A 21,689-nucleotide genomic window follows, 5' to 3' on the forward strand; every position below is an offset into this window, starting at 1 on the left:
TTTTTTTTTTTTTTTTTTTTTTTTTTTTTTTTTTTTTTTTTTTTTTTGGTACTGGGGATCAAACTCTGGTCCTTGTGCTTGTGAGGCAGGAGGCGGAACCACTGAGCTAAATCCCTGGACCCCAATACTGTTTCTTTACTGTAACACTATATTCAAACTTTTTCTACAATCATCTAGAACTATTAAAACCTTGGTGCATACTATGTGTTTGTTACATTCACTGTATATTTGCATAAGATACAATACTCACTTCACACATTCTGTATTTGCAACTTTGCTCATTGAACCTTGTCACTTTAAAAATTAATACTTTTATAGCACTTTCATGCTCATTTACAGATACAGTGGCTATGAAGAGGGTGGGCAAGAATGTGGAAGAATTAGAACTCCTAGCCATGCATGGTGATGCATGCCTATAACCCCAGCACTCTGGGAGGCTGAGGCAGGAGGATAACAAGTTTAACTGCAAGATAGGTAATTTAGTGAGACCCTGTCTCAAAATTTAAAGAACAGCTGGGATGTAGCTCAGTAAGAAAGCCCAGTACCAAACCCTAACAAACAAAAACTCTTGTACATTGTTGGTGGAACTGTTAAATGGTTCATCTAATGTAGTAAGCTTACCATATGACCCAGCAATTCTAGGTATATAACCTAAGAACTGAAAAGGGACTCAAACACTACAGCATTATTCACAACTACCTCACAGGTGGAAATAGCACAGATGAGTAGACAAACAAATGTGATATATACCAAAAGTGAAGTGTTATTCAGTCATAAAAAAGAAATCAATTTTTGGGCCAGGGATTTAATTCAGTGCTGCCGCCGCCTGCTTTGCAAGCACAAGGTCCTGAGTTCAATCCCTAGTACCAAAGAGAAAAGAATCAACTTCTGTTACATGCTGTAATATGTAAGAACCTTGGAAACCTGCTAAGTGAAACAAGTGAGACGCAAAGGCAAATAACTGTTATGTTTCCACAAAATAAATCTGGAACAGACAAATTCATAGTCAGAAAGTAGATTTCAGGCTAATCAGGAGGATGGGGAAAAGAAAATTATAACAAAGCCTATGGGATAAATGAACAACTCTGGAAATACAATGTACTTTTTGATTTTTTGAGAAAGGGTCTCATTATGTAGTGCAGGTCTTGAACTTATGGTGATTCTGCTACCTCAGCCTCCTAAGTGCTTGGATTACAGATATACACCTCCATACCTGGCAGAAATTTTGGTCATATTTAAATATTCTACCAATACTTTTATTGTACAGAAAGGAGCTCTGCACACAGGTTTTTTACTACCTTATCTGCACTAATTTTTTTAAAACAGAGAAATCAAAGAGTTGCTTTCAATTAAAAATACAGAAAGGGCTGGGGATATAGTTCAGTGGCACTGCACCTGCCTCGCAGGCACAAGGTCCTGAGTTTGAACCCTGGTTCTGCAAAACAAACAAACAAACAGAAGAGTTTCCATTTGAAAATAACAGTTAAGACCCATATATGACAACTAAATGAATAAACTATAAGAGCAATTACAGGTCCCCTGATCACAATTTTTTTGTAATTACAATTAGAAAAGTTTATAAGTACTGAATATGGGATTATGAGTAAATCTTAATAAATAGGTAAATTCAGAAATACAGAATCTGTGAATAACAAGTCCTGACTGGTTTTCACTTTATTTCCTTTCTCTTTTGTTATTTATTAATAAGTCATCCTTTAATGACAGGGAACTGTAACTTGAGGCCTGAAACTATAGTACTCAATCCTATATACACAATATTACAATTTTCCCTATATGTATGCACCTAAGATAAATTTTAATTTATGTTAACATAACAAGAGATTAACAAAAATAATAAAGTAGAAAAATGACAGTAATATACTGTGAAATAATGGCCTCCCAAAGTATTTTATTATGGCTAGGGATTAGGGACCCAAGTTCAATCCCCGGTAGTAAAAAAAAAAAATTTTTTTTATTGTATTCATCCTTTTTGTGACAATGTGAGATATGATGCCTATATGCTCAGATGAAATGAAGTGAATTATGTAGAAGCACTGTGATGTAGCCTTAGAGTACTATTAAGGGTTACCTGAACACATAAGTATGTGATATCTATTTTTTTTTTAAGTTTTGAGTTTATAGGTACATTTTAGGTATACAGTACAGTTACATTCATCATTGAGATCTTGTACCTTTACATGACAGGTTTTGGTTCTCATTTTTTCCCCTTGTCCCTGCCCTCCCTTCACCCTCTCCTTCCCTCCCCATTTAGAAATATTTTATTTCCATTTTTTCATTTTCTCATATTTTTTTCTTTTCCCTTATTACCTTTCCCCAACCCTTCCTACTTTCCCTACACCTTTAGCCCTTTTCTTCCTATTTCACATTGTTAATTACTTCATTAGGATCTTATGTACTATTATAGTTTTTTATGTATGTGATATCTTGACAGCGGATGCAATAACAAAGAAGGCTACTAAGTAACTACCAGGTAGGTAGTATATACAGTACTGATACAATGGACAAAGGGATGATTCACATCCTCGATAGAACAGTGTAATATTTAATGAAGCCATCAGAATTTAAAATTTATGATTTCTAGAATTTTCTATACATTATAGACCATGGTTGACAATAGGGAACAAAATGTGAAAAGCAAAACTACATATAAGATAGGACTACTATTTAGCAGTAGGGATTCCAAGATTATTTTATTTGATTACAATCTGTTATTATTGATGTTCAAACTCTACTAATTTGGCCAGTAGATCTCTTTCAGCTAGCTCTCATGTTCTTATAACAAAGCTCCAACATTTGAAAACTTTAGCAGCACAGTTCACCACCCACTTCAATAATTCTTTGTTCCACCCCATTAAACATTTTTCCCACTTAGGGATCCTCTCCTATTTTTGGTACTGGGGAATAAATTCAGGTCCTTGTGCTTGCGAGGAAGGTGGGAGAATCACTAAATCCCCGGCCCCCTCCTCTCCTATTTATTAATGATCAATGGAAGATAGGTAACAATAGAAAAAAATGAGGTACTTAAATCAACAGATCATAAATACTTACATGAAAAACTGTGAACCATTTGTGTCTTTCCCTCTGTTGGCCATCGACAAAAGAAATTCTTTGTTGTGTTTAACAGCAAAACTCTCATCTAAAGAAAGCAATGTTTTCAGTTAAATTTTAAGTATAGTCTACAAAACATTTTTTAATAGATGTATATTGTAGTTCCAAATATAAGTTAGATTAAAAAGTTAGGTTATGAAATGAGTCTATCTCTCCCATTTTTTTATATTAAAGTATCTATAATTTTCTATCCCTTGGTTTGCCTACCATGTTCAGGGACTTGGGTTTGATCCCAGCACCACACACACACACACACACACACAGAAAGACAGAATCCAATAGGAGAAACACACATAATACTATTTAGATTGGACTCTTTAACTTAAACTCCTTATAGAATCATTCATTAAAAATACAGAAACTTAGGGCTGGGGATTTAGCTCAGCGGTTTGGTGGCCTGCTTCGCAAGTGCAAGGACCTGAGTTTGATCCCCGGTACCAAAAAAACAGAAACTTTAAAAAAAAAAATCTAAAAAAAGAAAGAAAACAAAACAAAACAAAGAGACAGAAACTTAGGGCCAGAGATTTAGCTCAGTGGCACTGTGCCTGCCTTTCAAGTGCAAGATCCCGAGTGCAATCCCTCATGGTAGTGGTGGTGGGGAAACAGGACACAACAGAAACTTGTCTTTGAAACTGGGATTAGAATATGAGAACAAGGCATGTGGAATTTGAAATAAAATTTCACTGAAAACTAAATATGAAAGATTGAAGCCAATGAATCACACACATCACGTGCCTATAATATTCCAAATGATCTTCACATCAATAAATTGGAGCCAGCCAGGTGTGGTGGTGCACACCTGTAATCCCAGCACTTGGGAGGCTGAGGCAGGAGGATCACTGTGAGTTAGTTCCAGACCAGCCTGGGCTACATAGTGAGTTCTAGGTCAGTCTCAAATACATAGAGAGACCCTGTCTCAAAAACAAACAAATAAAAATAGCAGACAAAAATACTTAAAACTTAAAAAAATTGGCCAAATTTTAGAATGTCAAAAAGATTTTATAAGATTTTTCATAGAAAACACCTATGGTGGTATACACCTGTAATTCCAGCACTCAGAAGGCTGTGACAGGAGGATCACCACCAGTTCAAGGCCAGCCCAGGCTCCAAAGTGAGCTCAAGGCCAGACTAAACTACATAGCAAATCCCTGTCTCAAAAAACAAAAAAAAACCCACAAGAACATTGTTAAAATGTGGGTATTTTTAATCACGAAATACCCCTGAATCTCCTTTAATAAAGGTCACCTATGGAAGTTCCTATTCTAGCACTGTAATTCTAAAAGTTCAGTATACATTACAGAAACTCTTCTTCAAATAGTATGCTACTAATGGCCTAAAGCCAAAATAAATCCCATCTCTACAAAAAGTGTAAACATAAAATTTTTTAAAATGAACCTTTACATTAGCAGGTAGTTGGATGTTAGTGTGGTAATTAGTGAATATGTAAACATTTTTACCTTCAAAAAATCCCCCATAAATAGATTCTCCTCCTCTTCCATTTCCTAAGAATGAAAAACACAAGACTCTTAGAACTCTCGAGATACTTAACTCCTTGAAAGTGCCACCTAAACAAAATATTCCCTATAAAGTAGTTTGAATGATTCTGAACCAATGATTTTTAAAAATTCATGGAGAATCCATGTAATTTGTGGGTTGCAGTGCTGCACACATGTAATTCCAGGTCTGAGGGAGGCTGAGGTAGAAGGATCACAGCTGAGGCCAGCCTCAGAAAATGAGAGAGACCCCATCTCAGTGCAGCTCAGTGTGTCAGATGCAGCTCAGTGAGGAGCACCTGCCTAGCACATGTGCAATACTGGATTCTATCCCCCGTACTGGTCCCCTCCAAAGATACTGATCTAATGTCAATGACAAGACCCCAAATTTTTTTCTGTCTTTTTCTTTTCTTTCTTCTGGAGACAAGGTCTCACTGTGTATTCCAGGCTGGCCTTGGACTCATTCCCTAGTCCAGGCTGGCCTCAAACTCACAGCAATCCTCCTACCTCAGCCTCCCGAATGCTGGGATTATAGGTGTGTGCCACCATGCCCAGTCCAATTTATTTTCTTTCCCCTATGATACTATGGTAAGAATATGACAAAGCCCATTAAGTATTCATTAACATAAGAGCTTTCAAACTGTAATGTTTACTATGTTGTAAGTATTTTAACAGGCATTAATTACATTTTTTTCCAAAGCATCTTTAAGAAGTGTAATATTTATACACTGAAGATGCCTAGGGAAATCTGTAAAGACTACCAGTTCTGACAAAAATCAAACACATACACTCACCAATTTAGAGATAGAATATTTTGTATCCAGAAGCACATTTCTAAAATCAATTCATATAAGAAAGGTTTGAAACTGGGCTAGGGAATTAGAGCAATTGGGTAGCATGTAAAGGCTCTGGGTTTATTCCCAAAACCAGGGGGGAGAAAAAGTATAATTATCTTTTATGTGCTTTCTTCTTTTATATATTTCCAAGAATATGTCTAAGTACCTGACCAAAGATTAAATGGAGTGAGAACAAAATCAGACTAAGACTTTTCAAGATTTACCTAACTTTATGATCTATATTTAATAAAAATATAAATATATGATTTTCTTTTCTTGAATCAGTCTTACCTTCACTGAAGTCACCACCCTGAACCATAAAATCCTTAACAACTCTGTGAAAGAGACAACTCTTATAATGTAATGGCTTCTGAGTTGATTTCCCTGTCCCCTTTTCTCCTGTAAAGAAAAATTAGCACAACATTTAGTGGATAAAAAATAAAATGTATAAAACAAAATTAATCATGAAGGATTTTGCCCTGTAAAACAGACCCCCTCCTCTTGGACTTTATAGACTTCCTTAAACCAGAGAATTTTCATTCCTTTCAGAATTTAAAAAAAAAAATTCTTTCAAAAAATTTGAGATTTTTTGGGAGTAATGAAATAAATTTCAGATAAAATGACATTATAATTAATATTTCTAAGAATTATTAGGCCAGCTGAAAATTTATAAACAAACCTGTACAAAGACAACGAAAGTTCTCGCATGTTTTGGGGCACACATCAGAAAACAATTCAAAGACCACTCTTCCAGCTGTAAAATAAAGTAGTTGGTGTAAGTTTCTTTATTAATTCAAAATACTAAATACTAATATATAAATGTTAACTATGGTAGGAATGTCAATAATCTTACCAGGTTGATTGTTAATGGCAATATCAAAAAAACATCGAGGACGCTGAACCTTTATTCCCATGGTTCCAATACTTCATTCAATCTGTGAGTGAAATACAGTTTCAGGTAAGCAAAGTTTTTTATGCATACCCGAAGAAAACAATTCTACAGAGCATAAACCAGAAATATAGTTTAAATTTATTTCTATAATTCCAGGAGGTAAATCACATGATTATCACTTGCTTTTCAAAGATTAGATTGCATTTTTTGACTAAAATGGAAAAGACTTGCTACCAGGCATGGTAGCACTTGCTTATAATCCTAGCACCTGGAGGCTGAGGCAGGAGGATCACCACAAGTTCAAGGACAGCCTGCGCTATATAGTGAGTTCAGAACCAGCTTGAACAACAGTGACCATGGCTAAAAAAAAAAAAAAAAAAAAAAGATGAGACCTAAATACCAGGCATGCTTATAATCCCAGCACTCGAGAGGCTGAGACAGAAGGATCACCCCAAGTGTGAGAGCAGCTTGGGCTATATAGTGAGTTCAAGGCCAACCTGGACTATATAGGGAGGCCCTGTCTCCAAAAACAAAAAATAACAAAAAAGGATGAGGCTCAGCCTTAAATGTATTTATTTATTTTTGGTACAAAGGATCAAACTCGGGACCTTGTGCTTGCAAAGCAGGCAGTGAAACCACTGAGCTAAATCCCCCGGCCTCCAACCAAAGTTATATTACGTCTATATGACTGGTGAACTGAACAGGCAGATTACCTTTAAATTGAAAAAACTAAAACGCCAATGATAATTGAGCCAAACCAATCTTTTTATTCCTAGAAAAAAAAAGTGAGGGTTCTGATTAAAACATGACACTTTTAACAATAAAACATACAAATTCCTAAACAATACCCAAAACAAATCATCTACAAAGAAAGAAAGTAGGGCTTTGGGTTTTTTTTGGAGACAGTTTCACTATGTAGCTCAGGTTGGCTTGGAACTTACTTTGTAGCCCAGGCTGGCCTCAAACATGCAGCAGTCCTTCCTGCCTCAGCTACCTGAGTAACACACTGTATAACATTCTTTATCTACATAGCAGATACCATATTATTTCATAGACATTTTTCTGATAAGGCAACTATTTGAAAGATTTAAAATATTGAATTGCTATACTTGGTGGAAGACAACAGAGTAAGGCGAAGTGCAGACAAAGCAATAAATAGCACCCAAACTGACACATTATAAAAGTGACAATTTCATCTGTTCAGTCTTACTGTAATGGATGTGCTTTTATGAAAATTATCACTTAAACTAAGCTAGTGGCTCAGCAAAAAGTACATGCTGTTTTATTTTAGGAGCAGTGAAACTCGGATAATATATTCTCTATCCAGAATACATTCTTCCCCTTATCATTTCTTTTCTTCTAATGCTACACACTGAACCAGAAACCACCCATGGCTAAGCACGTGCTCTACACCACTGAGCCACCCTTAATTTAAATTCTTTACTAAGAGAATTATAGTACAGATTCCCAGACAGTTATAGGAAATAAGATAGGGGTATCCAGTATACATTTTAGTTTCTCCTTGGTATGGTCTGGTTAAGTGTTTCCCAAGAGTCCATAGGCTTGGCCCCAAGCTGGTGCTACTGGGAGATAGGTTCTATCTATCTCCCATTAGGGGGAAAAGGCCTTGTTATGGTTTGGGGTCTAGATGTTCCCCAAAGCTTCATGTGGTCATAGGGCTTTTTTAGAGGTGTCTCAATCTAGAGTGTGTGATATTGAGATTGAGGGAATATGATTTCTCAATCAGTCCACTGATTGGTTTGGCACCACCCTAATCTTGCTAGTCTGGATAAAAGGAGTAGAAAGATATTGTTAAGGTTCCTTGCTTGCTTTGCTACTTTTGGTCCATCATGAACTGTTTATCCTCTGTGATGCCTATCTGCCATGCCACTCTATCTTAGAGCCGGCTGGTTATAGGCTGACTGTACAAACTATAAGCCAAATAAATCTTTCCTCCTTTGCCAGGTGTGGTGACACACGCCTATAACCCCAGCACACAGGAGGCTGAGGCAAGAGGATCACTGTGAGTTCGAGACCACCAGCTTGGGCTACACAGTGAGTTCCAGGTCAGTCTCAACTACATAGTGAGACCCTGTCTCAAAAAACCAAAACCAAAACAAACCAAAAACCAAAACCAAAACCAAAAATTTCCTCCTTTAACTTTGGGTGTTGGCTATTTTTGTCTCAGCAATGGGAAAGTAACTAAGACAGGTCTAGTGGGAAGGAACTGTGGAGCCCCAGTCTCATTTTTTGCTTTGCTTCCTGACATGGATGTATTTTTGCTCTGTCATTCACACTCCTGTCATGATGTACTCCCTTGTCAGAGGCCCAAAGCAAACTGACCCCTATAATCTTGGACTGGGATCTCCAAAACTGTGGGTCAAAATAAAACTTTTTCGGGCTGGGGATTTAGCTCAGTGGTTCCACCACCTGCCTCGCAAATGCATGGACACAAGTTTTGATCCCCAATACCAAAAAAAAGCTTTTAAATTTACAATTCTCTCATCTCAAGTATTTCATTATAATAAACAAAGCTAACATATCCTGGGGAGAACATTTACCAAAACTGTTATTGTAAAAGCACAACTGATGCTGATATAACCCATCTACCTTAATTCACATTTCCTCAGTTTTACTTATACGCATCTAGCTCTACCAATTTTTGTTTGTTTGTTTGTTTTTTGAAGACAGGGTCTCACTATGTAGTTCAGGCTGGCCTTGAACTAGCAGTGACCCTGCTAGTCCCCTACTTCAGCCTCTGGAGTGCTGGGATTACAGGTGTGCGCCACCATACCCAGCTAGGTCTACCCAATTTTATCACGTGTGAAGGTTCACAGATCTATCCTTACACTATCCCTACATGCTCCCCAAATACAAGCCAGACCACTCAACAAATGCTGAGGGCTGGAGACAGCTCAGTGATACAGGATTTGCCTAGCAGGCCAAAGGCCAAAGTTATGATCCTCAGCATAGGGGAAGCCAGGGATGGTACAAAAGCAATAAAGAAAGGGAGTGACAACAACCCCTTTGACCAAATTACCAACAATTCGAAAAATACAAATTACATCTATTTATCCATTTGTTTAATGCTGATTATATGAATTAGGGATTAAATCACATACAAGATTATGTTGTACTCAAATTCACCCCAAAGATTATGACATTCATTTTTGGCATTACTGCATGAAAAAATAACATTTTCTCGTAACGTCCCCATTTCAAATTTCTAACAAATTTAATGAATAATGGAATTTTACTTTGTATAAAAAAAAGCTAGAGGACTGAGGATTTAGCTCAGTGGCACCGCACCTGCCTCACAAGCGCAAGGTCCTGAGTTTGATCCCTGGTACCTAAATAAAACAAAATAAAACAAAGCTAGAAAGGGTTACCTTCTTTTTTTTTTTAATTGAGTTTATTGGTACATTTTAGGTATACAGTACAGTTACAGTCATTATTGGGATCTTGTACCTAGAAAGGGTACCTTTCAATGCTCCAGCATATTACAGACATAGATTTGCTTAAGGAAAAAAAAAGCTAGCGGAAGGGAAAAATTAGGATGTGTTACATGTATTTATTAACTTCCCATGATGAATGTAATCATTATATACTACATACAAAAATTTTAAATAAAAAACTAGCAATATTAGTATGCTGCCAACTTGGTTGCACTATTTTATTAATTATTATCTTTTTGATACTGGAGATGGAACTCAGGTCCTTGTACTTGCGAGGCAGGTGACAGAACCTCTGAGCTAAATCCCCAGCCCTGGTTGCACTATTTTATATGCCTAATATTTCAGCGGCTATACATCTGGATGAGGATACTTTGAATCCACAAATGCAAGGAAAGTATCCTATTTTAAAGAAAAACATTAAATAAATACATAGTATGTTACCATCTTTTATCATCAAAATAATTTTTACAGGCCCTCTTAGAATCTCTTTGAGGGAAAAGAAAGTGAAATTTAATTATTTACATGTTTTTCCCCCTGCACAAACTTCTACAGCTATTTAACCACAATGTACTTTTCAGTATATTATATTTCAATAAAAGATTTGCTTGTTAAAAATATGGTGGGGCACAGTGCCTGCAATTCCAACACTTGGGAGGCTAAGGTGGGAGGATCACTGTGAGTTCAAGACCAGCCTGAACTATATATTCAAGACTGGCTCAAAAAACAAACAAACAAAATTAAAAATAAAATTCTTTATTCTTTTACCCTCATTCCTTTAAGTGCTTTCAAGTCTTGCTCCCCTGCTAATTCCTAATGCTACAAATAGTACTTAGTATATGGCAGGAAATCAGTATTTACCAAGTAAATGAATAAATTTGAAAGGACAGAAACACAACATTGCCCCAGGTGAGGTGGCACATGCCTCTCAGCCAAACACTGAGGAGCACTGCTCTAAGTCTGAGGCCAGCCTGGGCTACATGCAGAGTTCCAGACCAGCCTGAATTACATAGCATGACTCTGACTAAAAATAAACAAAAACCACAAAAGAAGAACGAGGAGGGGAGGAGGGGAGGAGGGGGAAGAGGAGGAAGAAAAAGGAGGAAGAGGAGGTGGAGGACAAAAACCACTAAAAATAATAAATAATAAAAACACTGAAATAGAGGCGAAGTGTGGTGGCGCACACCTGTAACCCCAGCTCTCGGGAGGCTGACGCAGGAGGATTGCTGTGAGTTCTAGACCAGCTTGAGCTACATAGTGAGTTCCAGGTCAGTCTTACTACATAGTGAGACCCTGTCTCAAAAAAACAAAACAAAACAAAACACTGAAATAATAAAAAATGGAAACTCCCAAAATATCTCTTGGGGGAGACTAGTTAAATAAAATATGATGTATGCACATTATTTAACACCATAAAGCAATTTAAAGAGTAAAATTCTTACATGGCACATGTGAGGCCTGGGATTTTTATTCCCAGCACCACAAAAAATAAAGTCTTTCTTACACCATCCTATTGTTTGCTTGAAAACATACTGTTTAGTTGACCTTCCCCAAGGATGCAGAGAAGTGCTTTTTTTGAGTGGGGGGGGGGACTGGGGATTGAACTATGGACCTTGCACTTGGAAGACAGGTGGCAGAACCACTGAGCTAAATTCCCAGCCCAAAATTCTCTTATAATCTTATTTGTTTTGTTCCGGGGACAGATCTCGGGACCATGGGCTTTTTCGATACCATAAAATAATACCTTCTTTCCTTTGATACTGGGGATTGAACTCAGGACCTCGTACTTGTAAGGCAGGAATGGCACCACTGAGCTAAATTCTCAGCCCAACACCTTATTTCTGATAAAGAAAAATGCCTAGGAAATATATCAAAACTAAACAGTATCTCTATGAAATTAGAGAGAAAAGTCAGTAACATTAGCTTTAACTACTATAGCTTTGAATTTCTTCCAATGAGAGACTATATTCATGTAACAGTTTCCCAACCTCAAATTAGTTAATAAGAAAACAAAGGTTGGCATGGGGCGCATACCTGTAATCCCAGCACTAGGAGGCTGAGGCAAAAGAACTGCCACAGGTTCCAGACCAGCCTGGGCTACATATTAAGCTCAAGATCAGCCTGAACTACACAGTGAGACCCTGTCTCCACACAACAATGGAAATACATGAAAATATATGAAGACTCTACCTCTAGATAAATTTGTTATAAATTTTTCAGGTTTTACAAAACAGACTTCTTTAAAAAAAAAAAAACTTTTAAAAGAGCCTTTAAAGCCAGGTATCGTGTGGTACATGCCTATAATCTCAGCACTTGGGAGGCTGAGGCAGGAGGGTCACAGTGAATTCAAGGGCAGCCTGGGCCACATAGTGATTTCACTGTGAACTACACAGTGAAACCTTGTCTTTAAAAAAGACAAATTTTAACACATTTAAAGAAAACTATTAGGACTCTTTAACCTGGATGTGGTGGTACATGGCTGTAGTTCTAGCTACTTGGGAGGCTGAGATAGGAGGGTGGCAGAGCCCAGGAATTAGGGCCACCCTGGGGATACACTGATGTTCTGTCACTTACTTTTTTTTTTCTGTGCTTAGGATGGAACTAGGGCCTCTGGCATGTTAGGCAAGTGCTCTATCACTGAGCTACATCTTTATCCTCTATCTCTTGAAAAAAACCCTGCTTTTAAGTTTTTATTTTTAAATCTTAAAATTTAGGTCTACAGCTTAGAAAATGATTTTTTTCCACAAAATTATAAATTCCCTCCAAATGGATAAAAAAATGTATGACTATTTATATAAACTCAAAGCATTAAATAATATTTTAGATTTACTAAAAATGAAGCAAATAATGAGATAAAAATACTTGAACTTATGAAAAATGTATTTGTATTTGTGTAGAGGAAGTTAGGCTCTGGGAGCTGAGGCAGGAGAATTACAAGTTCAAACACAGCCTGGGTAACTTAAGCAAGACCCAGTTACACAAGAAAAAAATATAAAAAGAGCTAGGGATGTAGCTTAGTGTGCATTCCTGTGTTTAATCTCCAGCACTACAATAAAGGAAGGAAGGAAGGACAGATAGAAGGAAGGAAGGAAGAAGGGGGAGGGTGGAAGAGAGAAAAAGAAGAGAGGGAGGGAGGAAAAGATTAGGAAACATTTTAAACAAACAGGTCAACGTATTAATTTCCTTACTGGAGAACAGTGCATAAGAATGGGAATACGAGGGCATTATGCAACCCTGGCCCTATTAAGTATCAAGAGTCAATCAAAGAATTCTCAATGTTTCTCTGTCTCCTCCAACTTTGAGAATCACTAGCAGAGGTTCTATGTAGGAAACAAAAACACAAATGTAAGCCAGGTATGGTGGTGTACACCTGTAATCCCAGGAATTCAGGAGGCTGAGGCAGGAGGTTTGAAAGTTTGAGGCCCACCTTGGAAATTTATCAAAATCCGATTTCAAGATTAAAATAGAGCTCAGGATGTAGCTCAGTTGTATAGCGCTTGCCAAGCAAGCACAAAATCCTTGGGTTCAATCCCCAGTATACCTGCCATTCACTGAAAATATAAAATACCATTCACTGAAAGTAAAATAGCTACCCTACTGTGTTCTCTTACTGTAGCCTTCTCTCTTCTGTACAGTGTACTTATTTTCCTACTTTTACTTGGCTCAAATTCCCTCTGCAGAGCCTTTTTTTTTCCTACCTCTAACAAAACTTTGCTACCATTTATTTTAAAAAAGTGAAATAATTAAAAACTGCTTGCAATTTTGTTAAGCAACATGACATTTCAGACAAGAACTGTGAATACTGACTACTTAAAAAAAACATTTTAGCAATTCTATATATTGGAATTTCTACAAAGGTAACAACTTCACAGAAACAGATTTGAAAATAGTAATTAGAAACAATGTAGAGAGGTTCTGACAGGCAAGGCCAGGTGAGGCAGAGAAGGCTGCACGCCAGGCGTGGGAGGGAACCAGGCAGCACAGGCGCTGGGAGCCGACACCCCAGGCTTTGCCTTTGGGGATTGGGCCTGCTAGTTGGAGTTGGAGGGGGATCCAGCTGTGCCACTTTATCCTGGAGCTGCTGCAGAAGGAAGAGTACTAGGGTGTCACTGCCTGGCAGGAGGACTACAGGGAATTCGTCATCAAGGACCCTGATGAGGTGGCCCAGCTCTGGGGCAGCCACAAACCCAAGCCCCAGATGAACTATGTATGACAAGCTGACCTGCGCCCTGCCTTATTATTACAACAAACACATTCTGCACAAGACCAAGGGGAAACGGTTCACCTACAAGTTGAACTTCAACAAGCTGGTGCTGGATAATCACCCTTTTATCCATGTGGGGTTGGCTGGAAGAGCAGAGCCTCAGAGTGCCCCTCTACTGCCATTTGGTGGCAGCCACTTTCGCTTTCCTCCCTCACCGAAGACCCCTGCTCACCCCCAACCTGTTCATCTTCCTCCTCCCTCTTTTTGGCTGTGGTAGCCCATCCTCAGTCAGTGACTGTCGTGATGGCGCGTTGGAACTGGAGGAGCCACTGGGAGAGGATCCCCCACCCTCTGCACGACCACCTGGCCCTCCAGCCCCCTGACACCGGGATGGCCCTGAGCCCCTCAGCTCTTTCCCTGTGTCCTCTGGTTGGGCCTGGCTCCCTGATACCCCTCAGGTCTTACCAGCCCCTGCCCATGACACCCACCCACCAGGCTTACACGCCCTCGTCCACAGAGTCCTATGCTGCCGCCCATGGCACCTGAGACCCCACCAGTCCAGTCTTCGGCTTCTTCCTCCTCTTCCCCTTTCAAATTTAATATGCAGCCACCCCCACTAGGACCCTGCAGCTGGAGAGAAGGCTCCAGGAAGCACGGACATGAGTAGTGGCCGCAACGCAGGCAGGTTGGCTGAGGGGGCAGGGCATTGGTCCCCCCACCACTGCCACCACAGATCAAAGTGGAGCCTATCTCAGAAGACGAACTGCAGGTGCTGGAGACTGACATGAGCCATGAGGAGGAAGATGGGAGGTGCTCAAAACACCTGGTGCTCTACCCACACCCCCAAGCCGGAGCCCGGCGAGACACCTGGGGCAACCCAGTGTAGGCCCCTCAAGCTCCACTTTAAGTGGGGCTGGAGCAAAGACTGTCGCCTGGAGCGGGATGGGGCCCCAGTGGGGGCCTAGAGGATGAGGACAAGAAGGTGCGAGGGGACGGGTCTGGGGGAGGCTGGGGGACCTCTCACTCTACGGCAGGTGAACTCTGACATCCAGCAGGCCACACAGAGCCCAGCTCTCCTTGGAGCATAGAGATTCCTGAGGGCTGTGGTCAGGGGGCCCAGGTTACCCCCACTCCCCATGCTTCTTTCGCTGCCTTAACCGCCCCCACAAAGCCCAGAGGTGATGGAAGTTCTTTAGTCTCCTCCTTGAGTCCTACCTTTTCCCTCCCCACATTTTGTATAAAAACTTTCTCATTTTTTGGTAAAGAAAAAGAAACAATGTAAAGTAAATCAGTTCATATGATAGACTACCTCTGAACACACACATTTTAAATTATTTATTTTATTTATTGGGGGGTTGAGGCAGGGTCTTGCTACACAGCACAGATTGGAGAACCTCCTGGCTCAGCCTCCTGAATACTGGGACTACATGTGTGCACCATCATGCCTGGCACACATTTTTTTAATGTCACAGAAAAATGTCTACTAAATGTTAAATGAAAAATGAAATATATTAGCATTGTATAGTTAGAATTTTAAATATTGAAAATTCACATATTGGCTTTTGCCTTTTCTACCTGTGCGCACCATGTTGTTTCTGCTCTGCATGCCTGTTTGCCACATCAGCCTTGGAGCCAGCCGATTATGGACTGAAACCTCTACAAACTAAGCCAAATAAATCCCTTCCTCTCTAACTCTGGGTGTTGGGTATTTTGTCTTAGCAATGAGAAAAAAGTAACTAACACAGAAATTTGGTACCAGAGAAGTGGGGTTGTTGCAGAGAAGACAGAGGAGAGATTTTGACTGCTAAGAAAGGAGAATAGAAAAGATGGCCTGCAGGCATCACAGGAAGCCGCAGGACTCTACCCTCTGCAGTCTGAGAGCTATAAAGGTGAAAGGCTACTTTGAAAAGAAAGCCAAGTTCCAGAATGGTGAAGGCCTAGGGAAGCTGTTCCTCTGGATTTGGCTCATAGGCCCTGTATCCCTAACAGCCAAAAGAGGGAAAACTGGCTACTACTGCTCCAGCTGGCAGCAGACCTTGGTATCATCCATGTGGCACTGGTTTTAGGCACATGCAGAATGAAGAGTTGGGGGGTCAAGAAGGCTTCCACCCAATTTCAGAAAAAGGCCTGGGAGGCCAAGCAGTGCACCCCTGAGAGGACAGTGTGTGAAGCTGTGTGAAGTCAAAGGTGCGGAGGACACCCCAGAGGTTTGGAGAGGTGAGGAGCAAGGATCATTTGAGGCAAAACAGCAAGGAGGGAGCAGAGCTAGCCTAAGAGAGAAGCCATGAGAGCTACAACCGCCCTCAGGGCTGCAGGGGCAGAGCCACCAAACCAATTTGGAGTTCCAAACTTGCCACAGATTACTGGGGATGCTGGAAGTGGAACTGTGAAATTTAACGTTTGCCCTGCTGGATTTTGGACTCCTGCTGATTCCATTCCTTTGTATCCCATTTGTACCTTTCGTAATGGTAATGTCTATCTTGTGCCATTGAATGTTGGAAGTGTTTGACTTTCTTTTCATTGTACAGGGGCTTGTAGCTAAGAGTTTGCCTTTAAATCTCAGTGGAGACTTTGGACTCAGACTTTTCAGCAATGATGAAGCTATTAGGACTTTGGCAACTCTTACAGATGGACTAAATGCTTTTTTGCATAAAGGCATATGCCTGAGTCTTGATGGGGGGGGCCAAGGATGGAATGTTATGGTTTGTATTTAGATGTCACCCCAAAGCCTCATGGGATGAGGTGGGACTTTGTTTTTCAGAGATAGCTGAATCTGGCATGTTGTGATGCTGGGGTTAAGGGTATGTGATTACTAAACCACTTCATGTGATTAGTTTGGCACCCCCTCCAATCCTCATATTCTGAATAAGATAAAAGGGTCAGAAAGATGCTGTTAAACCCTTTTGCTGCCTTTGCTACTTTGTGCATGCCATGTTATTTCTCCTCTGCTATGCTTGTTTGCCATCCCAGCCTCAGAGCTAGCCAATTATGTACTGGAATCTCTACAAACTGTAAGCAAAATAAATCCCTTCCCCTTTAACTTTTGGTGCCAGGTATTTTGTCTCAGCAACGAGACAGAAGTAACTAACACACCCCTCTACTACTGAGAAACTTGCCAGGTATAAACAGAAACCTATCACTCCAGAGATTGCTGAAAAGCTGGCCCAAGATCTGAAGGCTATCAAGTATGTGGAGTGTTCTGCACTCACACAAAAAGGCCTGAAGAATGTATCTGATGAAGCAATATTATGGGCAACCCTGGAGCCTCCAGAACTGAAGAAGAGCCTCGGTTGTGTGCTGCTTTGAACATCTCTCCAGATCCCTTTCTGCACAGCTGGCGTTGGCATCATACTAAAAGCAAGATTTAGGGCCAGATATTTAGCTCAGTGGTTCCGTTACCTAACTTGTAAGCACAAGGTCCTGAATTCAATCCCTGGTACCAAAACAAACAAACAAACAAAAAACTCCCACCCTTCCTCTCATTCTGACCACACTTATCCCATAATTCCAGTTGCTTTCTGAAACAGTTCTGAGAGCTGTTTTTCATGAGTGTCTTTACCAGGTGTGTTAAAAATAGGGTGCCAGGTGCCATTCAGTGGAAAGTCAGGCTTGGAAAAACATGACAATTTGTGCCCTCATTCACTTTATTCACCAGATCTGGCAGCTTGTGACTTCTAGCTCTTCTCCAAAGGCAAAATGGCCATGAAAATAAGCATATTGACAATTCAGGTCATCAAGGCAGCCAGGACAGCACAACTAAATACATTCCCAAGAGAATCTCCAGAACTGCTTCAAAAAGTGGCAAGAAGATAAGTATACTCCAAGTAAGAGAAAGTATTTTGAGAGTATTAAATGGTAATGTGTCTTTTTACTATAACTTTTTAAAAAATGTAGACATTCGCTGTGTATTTACATCATAGTTTATGTATACTTGTAAACACAAAACATAACGGTGAAATTATTAAAACCAGCAAATTAACACTGAAACACTTGACTAATCTACAAAGCTCATTCTAATTTCTCTAGTTTTCTTGCTTTCTTTCACTAGACCCAAATCCCACATTACATTTAGTTTTTATATTTCTAATCTCCTCTTACCTATAACAGCTTCTCAGGTTTTTCTTTACTTACAGTGACATTGATACTTTTGGAAAATACAGATCAATTATTTGCAGAATGTTTCTCAGTGTGCATCCATCTGATTTTTTCATGATAAACTGAGCTTGTATGTTTTGGGACACATACCATAGAAATGATGTTGGGCTTTTTCAGCACATCTTGAAGTACACATCAATACATCTTATTACTGGTAGTGTTACATTTGATCACGTGGTGAAAGTAGTATCTGTCAGGTTTCTCCTATTATTAGGTTACTTGCTTTTTCTTTATAATTAAAAATTACATTGTGGAGCACCTTCAAGATTACACAACATTCTATTTCTGGTCATACTTTCATTTACTAGTTTTGGTACCCATTGATGTTCTTGCCTAAAACCAAGATTAGTTTGGTGTTGACCTAATAGTGATTTTCTATTTTTACTATTACTTCTCCACTTATTAGTTATAATTCTACTGAAAGAGCTGTGCCTTCTCCCCTTTATTTGATTTATATCAGTATGGATTTCTGATATTTGTTTTATACCATGGTTATAATAAAAAATTATCACTGCTTAAAAAAAACCTCATACATTGGTCTGATGTGGTGCACGCCTGTAATCCCAGCATTTGGGAGGCTGAAGCAGGATGATCACTGTGAGTTCAAGGCCAGCCTGGGCTACATGGTGAGTTCAAAGCCAGTCTGCACTAAAAGTGAGACCCTTTCTCAAAAAATCAAAACCAATAACTGTACTGTATCCCTAAAATGTACCAATAAACTCAATAAAATTAAAAAAAAATCAAAACCAAAAAATTTCATACACTATACAGGGATCATCACTGCAGAATTTTCCAAAAAATTTTGAAAAACAAAAAAAGGGTATGCTAATAGGGATTAGCTAAAAAATGATAATCATGGGCCAGGGATTCGGCTCAGTGGTTCTGCTGCCTGCCTTGCAAGCCCAAGGGCCTGAGTTCGATCCCTGGCGCGCGCGTGCGCGCACACACACACACACACACAAAAGATAATCACACTAAACAGATTACCAAGCTAGAAGAAATCATATTCTTACATATTGAAATTATATACATTTTCACCTATTAGACTGACAAAGCTAAGTACTAACCTCATACTTTGTTGCTTCTAGTAAAGGGGTAAATAATACAACCTGCTGACTGCCAATTTAATAACATGTATCAATACTACAGATGCACCAAATATCTTCTGACTCAACACCACCTCTAGAAAAGTTTTATGTATGTTCTCATACATTTTTAAAACAAGGTATGTACAAGTTACTCAATGCACCATCATCTGTAGTACTAAAAGGCTAAAAATCTTAACTATCCTTGCCAGGCATGATAGCACATGCCTGTGATTCCAGCACTTCAGAGGCAGAGGCAGGATCACTGAGTTCAAAAGCCAGCCTGGACTGTACATAGCAAAACCCCATCTCAAAAACCCCAAAACCAAAAACCTGTTTATCAAGGAAGGAAAGATTACCTACATTGTAATATATGTATACAATACACAATGTCCATGTATAGGTTACACAAATCATAGTATATCCGTATGATATCTTTAAAAAGAAACAGGCATGATGAACACATGCCTGTACCATTGCTACTCAGGAAATTGAAGCAGAAGGATCACAAAATTCTAGATCAGTCCAGGCAACTTAGCAAGACCCTGTTTTAAAAGGTCTGAGGAGTTACCTCAGCAGCAGGAACTTAAACTAGCATGTTCAAGGCCCTGGGTTCAATCTCCAGCAAAATGTACTCTCTGGGAATCACACAGCGGGGACAGGAAGAGAAAGGGGGACAGCTGCTTATGTCCTGCTATCTCCTAGATTTAAAAAAAAAAAAAAAGAGAAGAACAAGATATGCTTCCTTTGTGTATTTTTCAAAGAAACAATATTCATTTTAGGTGAAAAAGCAAGTCACATAATAAAATAAACAATGACTAAAATTGCAGTTACACCAAAATAGTAACAATGAGTATTTTTGGATCATAGGTTTAAGAATAATTTTTTACACAGAATATTTCTATTTTCAGTAGATACTAATCAAGAAAAACATATTTTAGAATACTAACAAAATGAGATATTTTGTCTATGAATAGCAAAGACCTTTTAAAAGAATATCTACTATATGTCCAAATGGAGAAAAAGAGGAATTTATAATACAACTAGTAATCCTATACAATTCCTTGGGAAACCTAATATTGGAAATTCCTAAGTGGTTTAACTTTGAACCAATAAAACTGAACTGCTGCACTTGTGATAAGAAACTAACAAACTGGGCACAGTGGTGTATGCCTGTAATCCCAGCACTCTTCGAGGTTGAGGCAGGAGGATCACAAGCTTGAGCCCAGCCTGGGCAATTTAGCAAGACTCTATTTCAAAAATTAAAAAATAACAAAGAGTTGAGGAGGGCTGGGGATTTAGCTCGTGGTACCACCTACCTCACAAGCACAAGGTTGCAAGTTAGATCCCCAGTACCAAAAGAAAGAAAAAGAATTGAGGATATAGCTCAATGTCTGGCAAGCAGGACGCCCTGGGTTCAATTCTCGGTATGGAAGAAAAATCAAAAGGAACTATCCTAAATTTAGAAAGCATTCATGTATGAAGTTGATGATCTTAGTGCTCTTCTTAGTAACACATACCATGTCAGAAAGAACCTACTCATAGGCCAGGGATTTAACTCCGTGGTTCCGCTGCCTGCCTTGCAAGTGCAAGGACCCCAGTTTGATCCCCGGTACCAAAAAAAAAAAAAAAAAAAAAACACCCAGGAAAGAAACAACCTACTCAGTATTACAAAAACCATTTAAATTATGGTCTTTGGCTCAACGAAATATCATATGAAAAGCAATGCTTGTGAGGATTAATAATTTTAAAAATGTTCCTGTTAAAAGTAATCACTGGGTATGATACTATACACCTATGTTCCATCACTCAAGAGGCTGAAACAGGAGGATTGCCGCAAATCTGAGGCCAGCCTGGGCTCCACGGTGAGTTAAGGCCAGCCTGAATTACCTAGCGAGACCATGCTCCAAATCAATCAATCAATCAGTCAATAAATATTGGCCAGCTGGATTTGGTGGAGCACACTTATAATCCCAGCACTCGGAAGGCTGAGGCAGGAGGATCAGTGAGTTTAAGAATAGTCTGGGATGAGGGCTGAGGATTTAGGCTGTGGTTCCGCTACCTGCCTCGAAAGCACAAAGTCCAGAATTTGATCCCCCGTACCCGCCCCAACAAAAAAAGAATAGTCTGGGCTATATACTGAGTTCACGGCCAGCCTGGATTACAAAAATAGCCAGACCCTGTCTCTCAAACCCACTCCCCCTAAACACAAAAAAGATGGGCTAGAGGTGTAGCTCCATGGTATAGTGCTTACATGTACAAGGCCCTGGGTTCGACTCCCAGCAGAGGGGGAAAAAAAAAAAAAACCAAGAGACAAAATAGTAACACAAAAAACTTTTTTTATAATAAAATAATTCATAAATTATCTAAAAATACTAGAATATAACCAAACCTTTCAGAGTAGTCATCTATGGGTGTTAGCCATGTTTTTTTTTTTTTTTTT

The 21,689-nt window shown here is 39.3% G+C and overlaps 1 protein-coding gene and 1 pseudogene across 5 annotated transcripts in view; one reads left to right on the plus strand and one right to left on the minus strand.

Annotated features, from left to right (window-relative positions):
* Ppig (peptidylprolyl isomerase G) overlaps positions 1 to 21,689 on the minus strand; it is a 44,619-nt gene that overhangs the window by 16,628 nt on the left and 6,302 nt on the right. For 2 of the 5 annotated variants that reach the window (XM_010606947.3, XM_010606946.3), the window contains exons 2-7: positions 7,064 to 7,122; positions 6,312 to 6,393; positions 6,138 to 6,212; positions 5,750 to 5,857; positions 4,587 to 4,631; positions 3,070 to 3,157 (exon numbers count right to left, since the gene is read on the minus strand). In XM_010606947.3, coding sequence (XP_010605249.1) covers positions 3,070 to 3,157; positions 4,587 to 4,631; positions 5,750 to 5,857; positions 6,138 to 6,212; positions 6,312 to 6,372 — 377 coding nt within the window. In that variant the 5' untranslated portion in view covers positions 6,373 to 6,393; positions 7,064 to 7,122. Of the gene's footprint in view, positions 1 to 3,069; positions 3,158 to 4,586; positions 4,632 to 5,749; positions 5,858 to 6,137; positions 6,213 to 6,311; positions 6,394 to 7,063; positions 7,123 to 19,817; positions 19,842 to 21,689 lie in introns of those variants that run through there. The other 3 variants (XM_010606944.3, XM_010606945.3, XM_033756269.1) reach the window with 2 other exon arrangements.
* LOC104850183 lies at positions 13,920 to 15,190 on the plus strand (annotated as a pseudogene).

Source organism: Fukomys damarensis, unplaced genomic scaffold (genome assembly GCF_012274545.1).
Source record: "Fukomys damarensis isolate Sample0158 unplaced genomic scaffold, DMR_v1.0_HiC HiC_scaffold_26, whole genome shotgun sequence".
NCBI classification, from domain to species: Eukaryota; Metazoa; Chordata; class Mammalia; order Rodentia; family Bathyergidae; genus Fukomys; species Fukomys damarensis.